Source organism: Euprymna scolopes, unplaced genomic scaffold (assembly GCF_053919585.1).
Source record: "Euprymna scolopes isolate OS-2025 unplaced genomic scaffold, ASM5391958v1 sca92, whole genome shotgun sequence".
Classification (NCBI taxonomy): Eukaryota; Metazoa; Mollusca; class Cephalopoda; order Sepiida; family Sepiolidae; genus Euprymna; species Euprymna scolopes.
Window position 1 is genome coordinate 55,119 of NW_027633973.1, and position 12,355 is coordinate 67,473.

Below are 12,355 nucleotides of genomic sequence, written 5' to 3' on the forward strand. Positions count from 1 at the left end.
TTCTCTCTCTCTCTTCTTTTCTCTCTCTCTCTCTTTCTCTCTCAACCGGTGAATATTCTTATCTAAAAGGGGTTGCGAAGGGAACTTTTGGACATTTTTATCCAACGCTAAAACAGAACATTATCATGATATTCGTTTTCAGCATACCTGTCATATTATAGGTGAGTCAGAAGTTGGAAGGATAGAAATGGGTAAATCTAAAGGGAGGAGGGTGTTAAGAAAATTCCCTTCATAGCCCCTATTCACCAGTCACATAAGAGTCACTATCTTTTTTTTCTTGATGATGGTCACAAAGTGGGTGTTTAATTTAGTAGAATGTTATAGTTGAAAACTGATCCCTGATAAAGTAAAAAAAAAAAAAATTTTTTATTATTCTGGAAGTTTATGATTGATGAGATTAATGTGAAAAAGTTTTTTTTTCCAAAAAAGTGAAAATCGTGGAATTTAGAGGCGGGGTAATCTCATAGACGTCTTCCATTTTATTTAATAGATTCCTCAAATCATGAGTCACCATTTTATTTTTATTTTTAAATTAGTGCGACAAAACGACCCAGGCTATAGGAATCTGGCCCATTCAACTCCAAAAGAATTTTTTTTTTTTTTTCTAAATTTTAGCTATTATTCATCCCAGATAACACCAATCAAGAAAATACCAAATTTGTAAGTCTTTGTTTTATAGTTTGTCTTTTAGCTGGGCATACATACAGACAGCTGCCTTTTTTTGTAATAGAAGAATTACAGAAAAATGGCAGTTGAAAATTCACTTTTTTGTCAATGTAAAAAAAAAAAAAAAAATGTGTTCGCCTTAAAATTACAAATTACCCATTGATTGTTTCTTCCGACAGGGGCACCCACGGGTACATGGCACCAGAAGTATTAGCCAAGGGTGTTGCTTACGATTCCAGCGCAGATTGGTTTTCATTTGGCTGCATGCTTTACAAACTTTTAAAAGGGTAAGTCAATTTCTTTTTAATTATTTTCCTGTGCTAAATGACTATACTAACTGTCCCTCTCTAGCATTGCCTGGTAGATTTTTTTTTTTTTTTTTTTTTTTTTTTAATGATCTCATGACAGTAGAACAAATATTGCACTACTCCCTTAGAAAGGAGGAGGTAATTCTTGGGAAAATGATCTTATGACAACAAAAGATACTGGGCCACCCTTTTCTCCTCTTTGAATGGAGGATTCTTCTGAAATAGTAAATTGAATTGAAAATCATGAAAAGTCAAAGTAGAGGAGGCTTGATCGATGATTTCTGAATTTTTACCAAAAGAAAAATGAGATTCCATTTTAAAAAAAAAAGTTGTTTTTTTTTTTCTTTTTTGAAAATTCACAAAAAGTGTGAATTTTGCTTAAATATACTTTTTTGCATTTTACTTTTTTTGTTAAATCCACCAAAGGCTTTTATTTTTTTTTTTTTTTTTTTCTTTATAATAAATTTCTGACTTGGTTTGATTTTTTTTTTTTTTTTTTTTTTTCCTTTTTCTTTCTCTTTATTTTTCTGTTTCCCACGTTTTAGCTTGCTTTCTTTTTCTCTTTTAAATATTAATTCTGTGATACCACAAACGGTTCATGATTGGAAGGGGGGGGCTAAAACACTCGAATTTCATTGCACATTTCCAGTCTTTCTCTTAAATTTTTTTCTCTTGTTTAATTTTAGTAGCAAACATTTATTATTTCAAAGGATTTAAAAAAAAAAATTACTTAACATTTGAGATAATAGTGTACATGTTTTACTGTCATTTTGTTTAATGAAATTATTTTTTTTTTTGTTTCATCATTTCAGACATAGTCCATTTAGGCAACACAAGACCAAAGACAAACATGAAATTGACCGAATGACCATGACAATGGTGAGTTCTGAACATCTCCTCTCCCACCCTCTAACGCATACTTATTTTCTTCAAATATTTATATTTTGTATTGCGATTTGACACCACTGTTGATACCTGAATTGGTTCCTGTGCTAAATGACTATACTAGCTGCCTCTCTCTAGCACTGCCCGGTAGTGTTTCTAATTTAATTTGGGTTTTCCTTTTAGTCCAATTTTTTTTTTTGGTTCTATTTAAACTAAGTTGTAACTTTACAACAAATTAAAAATAGACTTTTTATTTAAAAGCTTAAATATTTGGAAACCGTTTTAAATCTTTGAAGCATGACAAATTCCATCCCTCCCCTTCCATCAACTTTTCTTACAAAAGATGAAAATAATTGACCGTTTATATCTAAGAAAATGTGGTCATAGTATTTTCAGTCCAATTATTTACTTTGATCTATGTACATATGATAGGATATATTATAATGATGAGCATTAAAAAAAAAAAAAACTACTGTAGCTGAGATCGAAGCCAAAACCTAAAGGCAGTGAGTCAAGTGTGATAATCATTAGGCCAGCTTGACATGATACTTAAGTGTTTTCAAACTTAGATTCCTTATGTAAAGAATAAGTGTCACGTGAATGATTCACGCATGCGCATTTGTGAAACAGTTGACAAACCAATAAAAATCTGATGACCCCCCCTCCAAGTGCTAATTTTTAAATTTTGACCACTTAGCAGCCATTTTTTCCTGATGAAAACCGATTAAAAAGTTTTCCACATGTCTGACTACCCTATATACTAAATTTCGACACTCTAGATTAAAAGTTTGTTGAGTATATAGGTTGAGAAGTGTCCTCACAGACATGTGCACACACACACACATGCACACACTCTTATACATATATAGATTACAAAATTAAATTGTCATATACATACATTAGTGATGGCACGATTCCAATATTTTTCCAGATTCCGATTCTTTATAAAATCTCAAAATATTTAACTATAAAGTTATTTTGTCACAGGATTACAGTAAAAAAAATGTTGAATTTGCATAGATTTTCTCAAACGTAAAAAACTTGTGGAGTTGATTAGTAACTTTTAGCTTTATTGGTAAGTTAAAATTAATAAATTTATTTTATTATTACTACCAGCAGTGGAAGATTTTGTTTCAAAGAAAATCAAATAAAAAAAAAAATTAAATATTAAAAAAAATATAAAGGAATCATTTTTGGCATCAGAAAATAAGCACACAGTTTCCAATTCCGATCAATCATCCCAATACTAATATATATATGTGTGTGTGTGTGTGTGTGTGTGTGTATATATTTAGCAAAAATGGTAATTAGTAAAAACCTGAAAAGAGTGCTCAATGCTATTTCAGAGCAAATATGCGTTTTATTTTTTTTATTACCGTTTTATCTGTTTAGTTACACATGTTTCGGTCGCCGGACCATATCTACGATCCAGCAGCCTCGTAAGATCTTACAGAAATGGTTATTATTTTTTTATTTATTTTTTTATCTATTTTTTTTCCTTCTCGTATTTCCTCTAAAATTGTTCTTCCAAATAATAATAGCCATTTCTGTAAAGTCTGACGAGGTTGCTGGATCGTAGATATGGCCCGGCAACCGAAACATGTGTAACTAAACAGATAAAACAGTAATAAAAAAATAAAACACATATATATATGAGAGAGACCCATCACTGGTTGGATAAAATTACTTCCCCATACAGAGCCTATTATGGGTTAAATTTTTTCAATTATTTCATCAAATTGGCCACAAACATATTCCTATAAATTCATTGAAAGCTATATTTTTTTTTCTCCTATCTCTCGTTCTATCTCTCTATTTGTCTCAGAGAAATAAAAAAAAAGCATTTGCATTCATTTTTTTTATTTTCTGTTTTCAGAATGTGGAATTACCCGATTCCATGTCGACAGAAATGCGATCTTTACTCGAAGGTCTTTTAAAGCGAGAAGTCGAGGAGAGATTAGGATGCAAGGGTAAAGGGTGAGTATCGTAAAAAGATTTGATACAGACATGACTGAGGCCGCCGCGTTGCCGTCGCACCTTGCATAAGAGTTCCAAATGTTCTAGAATGTAGGACAGGTTTTGCTGGCCCTGTTATACAAATGATAATTCCCCCCACCCACCCACAAAAGGAGGATGGACCTGTAAATTCACCCTTGTCCGTTTCTCTGTCCACTTTTTTCTGAATAACTACGCCTTGGAATATTTTGAAATTTTGCACAAACATTAAACATGATATGAGTAAAAAAAGTAACAGAACGGATTTTCCGGGAAAACTCCGGTTGCCCCCCCTCTAGAGGTGTCTTTCGGGGTAAAATTGACACTTTTGCACTTATTAAAAAAACATTGATGCCTTGGATTTTTTATAAAATTTTCTGAGACGTAACTAACTGATTTCTATATAATTTTGTTTGTCTATACTTCGTGATAACTCTTGGATAATATCATGGTAATCTTTAGAAGTGTAAATTTGGTAAATTGGATTACTTAAAGGGAACAGCTCATCAAGAACTTGTTTACATTGGACTTGAAGATGGCCATATTGAAGTCAGCTGGAAAGCAGGTAAATGGATGAGAGTTCCACAGGTGTGCAGTTCTTAGAAAGAAGCTTTGTTCATGGAATCTACGTTAACGTTTAGGCACAGATAAATAGTGGAGGAAATTATTCATAGTGTTTACAACCAAACGAGTGTTTCTCGTAAATGTTTGGCAAGAGGGGACCATATATTGGAGTTCAGAGGCAATGAATATGAACCCGAAAAATTGGGAAGAGCTAGCAGCAAAGCAAAGTTGCTGGCGCAGTAGTGATGCATTTCCAGCGCTCTCTGGCCAAAACAGACACGAAACAACTTGTAGAAAAATAAATGTCTTTATTTCTTTTCCAAAATGCTGCGAGAAACTTAGCGACGACGTGGAATAGAGAGGGCGGCAGTTGATGGTGGTCGGTGGACAATCGAGCGGTGTCCCAACACCCGGGCACGTGTCTATTTTTTCTCCTTCTGACAAGCTACCCGCTTGTTTATATCAGTCTCGAGTTCCCCGATGTCAATGGCTTAAACCTGTGACCCCATCAACAAGTACATCTGGCCTCCACTACCGTTGACAATCCAGCACATGCAGATGTTTCCGCACAATGCACTGTGCAACAGAAGCCTTCACAAAGGAAAGGTAGAAATAGAGCTAAAATAAAAGCCAGATCTGGACAAAAACATTACCAAAGGCATCTAAAATTTAAATCTATTTTAATGCATCTAAAACCAAGCTTCTATCTTTCCATCATCAACGCTCTGATTTCCGTCTGGCATCAATCGAAATGAATAGCTCCCATCTTGGGGAGGCGCCATGATTTGACGAGCCTCTAGGTCTGATGTTTACTCCTGATAACATGTACATCAAATCCGTTGCTAAGGTTACTGGAAAAATCATCATTCTACCGCACCAGTAGATATCTCATTGCTGATGCAGTTCTCTACCTGTATAAGAGCCAAGTACCTCCAAGGATGGAGTACTGTTGCCACATTTGGGCAGGAGATTAGAAGCAGCTTATCCTGCCTTGACAGAGTTCAAAACAGACTTCGTAGCCTAGTTGAGGATGCTCTTTTCTCTTCCTGGCAACTTCTTTCCCACAGAAAAGAGGTTGTAAGCCTGTCTCTGCTTTATCGTTATTTTCAGGGTAAGTGCTCGTCTGAGCTCCAATCCATAGTTTCCCCAGCCTGACCTTCACAAAAACACTTGTCTAGATGAAACCACTATCAGTTTCCCCCCATTCTTTATCTGTGCCTAAACCTAAGCATAGATTCCATGAACAAAGTTTCTTTCTTAGAACTGCACAACTGTGGAACTCTGTTCCGTTTTCCTGCTTTCCAGCTGACTACAACATGGTCGTCTTTAAGTTCAATGTGAACAAATTCTTGATGAGCCATCCCCTTATGTAATCCAATTTACCAAATTTCCATTAGTAACGATTACTACGTCATATTCCCCTTTGACCACTGTACACTCATCCCCCCCCCTTTATCCTCAAGTGGCTTCCGGGCCTTGATAAGTGGTGACTCCTTTATTAAAAAAAAAAAAAAAGGCACAACCCTGGTAACTACCTATGCACTACTTGTGGGGAAACTTTCCGCACTGAGTATGGAATGCTACAACACAGTAGGATAAAGTACCGAGATCTTTGAAGGACAGCATACTCATGATGACTAGTAGGGTTAGTCGGCGTTACCACGGCCACCGAGATGTAGAAGGCCTGTTAACTGAAAAATGCCTGCAGGCAATGTAGGTAAGATTTGTCGAACTGTCCCTGTCGATATTATATGAGGGCATTTTTAAAAAGAGCTTTAAAACATGTTATAAAAGAAAAGAAAGGAACCCAATTCGATTAATAATAAAACTGAACTTTATTCAATATAAAATATAAATATTATCTTTGTAAAATTATGTAATTTTAAAGCAATATACAATCTAATACTGATAAAACTGAATTATGAATTTAGGGAACAAACAATTAAAGAAACATTAAGCACAAACATTTCTTGGCCTTCGGGACAAGATCACAGTGTAGTATCTGTTTTGATGCTACACTTCACCTTTTCTGTCCACAGCCATAAAAAGCAAAATAGAAGAGACTAAAAGTGTCTGTAACATTTGTATATTAAAACTATCCCCCAATCTATTTTCTTCCACATCCCTATCCCTTATCTTTCTTTTGCCTCCTGTCAGCCTATTTCTCTAATGTAAGTCGGTCAGCTCTCTTTTATATTATAGACTAGCCTGGGTGTTTGGAGGTGTGTGTTGAGCAAAAAAAAAATAGCAGGCAGGCCGTGACGCAAAGGCGGAAAAGGTGTGCGTAACGTGTTGGTTGAGCAAAAAAATAAAAAAAATAAAATAACCCGTAACGCGCCAGAGGAAAAAGAGGTGAAAAAAAAAAATGTCTTACCGATATGCCTACCATTGTTGTGAGGTCACAGACAGTCGAGATAACGCCTTTTATGCGACGTCATGGGCGCGAGGGGTGAATGACTTGCAAAAAATGTCAGCAGAAAAACCGACCCTCCCCGTAGAAAAGTGTCCAGTTGAGGGTGAAGGAATTAATGTTTTGGGCCAATTTTTCTATATTTGTCATCCGAAGGGTCTAGCTTCAAAATGATACTGATCTTGTGAAAATCAGTCACCTCTGTTGAAAGTTTTTGCAAGTCGTACGTACGTACATACATACATGCATACATATGTTCATACATACATTTAAACAGACAGGTGAGATGTATATTAATAGATAATATTGGAAATGACTGAACCCTCTCTCTCCCATTGCAAAACTTGACCCAGTTGGCTGTCAAAGAATGAATATTTTTTTTTTTTTTGAAATATTAGGCATTATTTATCCAGGGCAATGCCAATCAAAAATATTCCAACTTTGAGTGTTTGTTTTGTGGAGACGAAATGCACCTAACATTGACGCTTTTTGTTTTTCTGTTTCCTTTTGCAAAACTTATGTTCTGCAAAACCAAAAACAAGAACAACCATCACCCACCTTTTATCCCCCTTTCCCTTCCTCCCCTTCCTCTTTCTATCTCCCCCCCCACTTCCTGACTACATTCCTAACTTAAAATGTACCAAATGTTATACTACAACCCTTTTCCCTCTCCCGTTGCAAAACTCATATCTCCTAGGAAGCTAAAGGAATCCACCACCTCCAGGATGTCCTCACCTATTTCAACTTCTGTGTAAGAGCGTCCTTCAATTAGGTGTGTTAGTCGTAGGCATTTTAGATTTTAAGTTTGGATCTGTGTATCTGTATTATTGAATTTTGCAATTTTTTTTTCTAGTGCAAAAGAATTGAAGGAACACGAATTCTTCAATGACATGGATTGGAACCAAGTTTACCAACTTCGTTACCCGCCTCCATTGATTCCGCCACGTGGAGAAGTTAACGCTGCCGATGCATTTGATATTGGCTCTTTCGATGAAGATGATACCAAAGGAATTAAGGTAAGGAATGGTTCGTCATCTAAAGATGCTGGTTTTTCAAAACCCGCCTAGTCTTTTCAAACACCAAAAGAATTGTTGACAATTGAATAATTTGGTAGGGGGGGGTCTTTTTATAATGATATTATGTACACCCAGATCGAGGCCACAAAAGACAACTTGAAACATGGTATAGGGTTTAAAGATATATTGAAAAAATGAACAAGATATAGAGAAAAGTGGTGACGTAAGCTAGGCTTACTTGTTGGTCGTATATCAGTAGAGTCTGATATCGAAAATAGTATTTGGCTCTCGATTAATATAGTATTTGGAAGATTCCATCAATGGGGAGGTAATAAGGAATGGCTTGTAATCTAAGACTCGGCTAAGGGTGATGTTAAAGACATTAAAGGAATTTTTGATAAGGGATTTTTTTTTTTTTTTTTTTTTTAGAGCGAGGTGCTTTGTATGAAGAAAATTAACCCTTTCAGTTACGCCTAAGAAAAAAAATGATTATCATTTATTGATCGTTTATCTTAAGGTTTTTCCCAGTGTAACACGTTTGAAACGTCTCCAATAAGCAGTGCTCCTCCATATGATACGATTGCATCAAATTTTTTATTTACATTTTAAAAGGCATCCAATAAGCGGGACCACGACTTAAAGTATCTCGAATCAAAATTTAGTTTTCGTTATACCTAAAAACTTTTAATGCAGACATGTAGGCCTTTGCAAAATCTAAACAGTCATATCAAATTTATATTCGTACGAGAATAACGTGTTTAAATGATTATGGTCCATCAGTAGTTTCTTAGTTTTGTGAATTGTTTTTAACAACTTACGATCTAAATAGTGGCTGGTAGGGGGCAGCTTTGCTCGGTCGCAAAATACCCTTAAATTAGATTTCATATATGTTATTACAGAGTTGTGATTTCAAAAGTTTAAAAAGAGTACTTGAGTAATATCAGCTAGAACTGAAAGCAAAACGGTAGCATTCAAAACTGGTGACGTTACCACTGTACCAACGTGACCCGCATATGAACTGATTAAAAATTAAAAATAAACTAAGATGAATGTACAAAATGTATAACAATGTTTGGTTTTTTTTTTTTCAATTTTTACCCTTTTTTGACTCCTTAAAAACCATTTTAACTGATTAAAGACCCATAAAAGAATGATCCATTAAAAATCTTATCATTTGAGGCCCCTAGCGCCATTCTGCAACTTTCGGAAAAGATAGTTTGAAAATATGGAGACGGACAGACAGTGAGTTTTATCCATTAGATTAAATTTTAGCCACTCACCCTTTTTGTCATGAATATTTTAAAAATAATATCTAGTATTTTCTTTTTTTTTTTTTTTTTTTTTTTTTTTTTTTAACTCTAACTTAAACCTTGGAAGGATGTAGTTAACACTTTCCCAACTACTTATCAACCTGAAAGAGGTCGGAGGTTATATAGACTGAAATGTGTAAACAAGATAAGAACAGTAGTCTGATTAATTAAATAATACAATTTATTTTTCTTTTAAATTCAGAATTATATAAAATTTACTTCCGTAGCAAAACTAAAGTTTGTTGGAAATTAGAAACTTTGTTGGTTTGTATGATAATCATACTATTTGGATTCTTCAAACTCTTTGTGAGTTTTATTTTCAATGTTTCTGTCAATATAACTACTGACCTTCTTTGGGTGCATCTTGTTGGTTGATGTAACCACTGACCTTTTTTGGGGTGCATCTTGTAGGTCGAAATAACCACTGACCTTCTTTGGACGCATCTTGTCGGTCAATGTAACCACCAACCTTGTTCGGGCACATCTTGTCGGTCGACATAACCACTGACCTTCTTCGAGTGCATCCTGTCGGTTAATATAACCACTGACCTTCGAGTGCATCCTGTCGGTCGATATAACCACCAACCTTCTTCAGGCACATCTTGTCAGTCGATATAACCACCGACCTTCTTCGGGCGCATCCTGCCGGTCAATATAACCACCGACCTTCTTCAGGTGCATCTTGTCAGTCAATATAACCACCAACCTTATTCAGGCGCATCCTGTCGGTCGATATAACCACCGACCTTCTTCGGGCACATCTTGTCGGTTGATATAACCACTGACCTTAGTCAGGTTATTTTGTTGAACTTTGGAATCTTTCTATTGTTTGGAATTGGTGCAAAATTTCAAGTGGATCCCTTTAATCTACCAGGATTGCATGCCTTTGTTTAGTTAGCCATGACAGAGTAAAAATCCTAAGTAATTTGCAATTGTATTTTTGGGTTGCCTGCACTGAAGATTGAACCTTCAATCTCCAGGAATATAACTTTTACAACTGAATTTCACCAAGTACTCTATCTACAGCGCTACGGGTCCTTGTAAAGAATTATAGTACAAATTTTAAGGGCCTTAATATCTCCTAGTGTTTATTGTTTAATAATTTTTATTTTTTATTTTAATCTTAATTCAAACTTAAATATGAAACCGTGGATGTATGTGGTTAACCCTTTGTCAATATTAAAAACATCAACGTATACATTTTAAGGTCACAGGTTACATTGATCGAAACATTGTGCAAATAATACTCAAGATGGAAACTGTCTGATTAATCCAAATAATGCTCACAAAAATTTTTAAATTCAGAATTATACCTAAAAGAAAAACGTTTTATTATTTCTAGATGCCACTTGGAAAAATTACTCACAATTGTGACTGCTTTACTCTCAAAAAAAAAAAAAGTTATCACAAGTTGAAATTTAAGCGAAATTCAGTATATTTACCTATTTTCATGCACTAACCAGTTTGTGATACCTACTGCTCTGATATACACACTATAGTTCAACTCCATAATTTATAATTGTACAGATCTGACCCAGAGAGTCAATGAGTTGGTAAGCCTCTACCTTAGCAGAAAAATAATCAATGTAGCTAAAATTAGAATTATTTTCCCTTTTAAATATCATGCACATAAAATTTAACATTAAACGAGAAGTTATTCATCACACAAGATCTTAACCAGACTTGAACTAAGCTGTTTTTTAAAAAAAAAAAAAAACTATTAACGCAAGAGAACAAATTGTATATTTATCGAAAGAAAAGAGTAAATTTTGTAAAATAACCTTTAAAAAAATTGCAAGTTGAAATTAAAATGAATTTCACCATATTTTTCTATTTTTAAACATTAAATTGTGTTACCTGCAGCTATTTCAACTCCACAATTTGATTTTACATATCTGAATCAGAGGGTCAATGAGTTAAGCCCCTACCCACCCAAAGAAAACAAAACAAAAAGAATAATCAATGCACCTAAAGTCAGTCTTTTCTTTTCTAGTTGCTTGAATCTGATCAGCAGTTGTACGAGAACTTCACTTTGACTGTATCCGACCGATGGCAGCAAGAGATTACTGAAACGGTATTTGAAACAGTAAACACAGAGACAGACAAACTTGAAATGAAGAAGAAACCCAAGCGAGACGATCCATGCGAAAAAGGTCAGATTTTCTTTAAATGTCTTTCTTTATTCCGTTTATTTATTTTTTATTTTTTCTACTCAATAGTCCTGGTCAAAAAATAATCTTTCTAAAATGTTGGTCTTCTTGGCATTATCAAACTTCAAAGAAATGATGCAATCCTGTGATCTGTGTTGTATGTCTTATGGTGGCAAGATATTCTTTTAACCAATATTTAATTGGTCCCCCGACAAAAGGAGGGTGGACCTGTAAATTCACCCTTGTCCGTTCGTCTGTCCACATTTTTATCAATAACTAACTACGCCTTGGAATTTTTTGAAAATTTTGCTCAAACATTAAACATGATATGAGTAAAAAAAAGTAACAGAACAGATTTTCCGGGAAAACTCTGGTTGCCCCCCTTAGAGTGCCTTTCGAGTTAAAATGGCCAAAATTGACACTTTTGTGCTTATTTAAAAAAAATTGATGCCTTGGGTTTTTATAAAACTTTTTGAAAAGTTGTAACTAACTGATTTTTATATAATTTTGTTTGTCTATACCTCGCAATAATTTTTGGGTGTGCTCCAGGGGCTCTTTTAGGGCTAATAAAAACACTCCATTTTTTGGGACTATTTTACCATATTTGTCCAAAATTTTCTGTGTATGTCTATTTAGCAGTTTTGCATGGTGCTGAACTCAAATTTAAATATGTTAAGGCCTTGGGGACTTTTGGGGCTAAATTGTTGGGGGGTAATGATGGACTAAGTCATTTCATTTTTTGCATGGTGCAGAACTCCAATATACATAGGTTAGGGCCTAAAATTGCATTGTTTGTTCATCATTTTCACCAGGATTTGCCGTCCCCTGGGGATTTGCGGGGGCTAAATGGGGGGGGGGGGCTGAACTTAGTCATTTGTTTTTATGCCTCGTTCACTGTGCACTCACAGGGGACCATGCATGCTTCACTTGTTTTTGTTTTTTTATTTTCAACATACTTTGAAGTTTGCCATAGACACTTATCTCTAATGCAAACCTAGCGAGAACTGGAACTTTCATAGTTGTATCTTTCATTTGCTGAATATTGCTGTTG

The 12,355-nt window shown here is 34.9% G+C and overlaps 1 protein-coding gene across 1 annotated transcript in view; it reads left to right on the top strand.

The window, feature by feature from the left end:
* Positions 1-11,416, top strand: part of LOC145276379 (beta-adrenergic receptor kinase 1-like) — a 41,627-nt gene extending 30,211 nt beyond the window's left edge. The window contains exons 4-8 of the mRNA XM_080127735.1: positions 846-953; positions 1,787-1,853; positions 3,736-3,836; positions 7,682-7,844; positions 11,148-11,416. Coding sequence (XP_079983861.1) covers positions 846-953; positions 1,787-1,853; positions 3,736-3,836; positions 7,682-7,844; positions 11,148-11,390 — 682 coding nt within the window. The 3' untranslated portion in view covers positions 11,391-11,416. The remainder of the gene's footprint in view (positions 1-845; positions 954-1,786; positions 1,854-3,735; positions 3,837-7,681; positions 7,845-11,147) is intronic.
* The last annotated feature ends 939 nt before the right edge of the window (positions 11,417-12,355 follow it).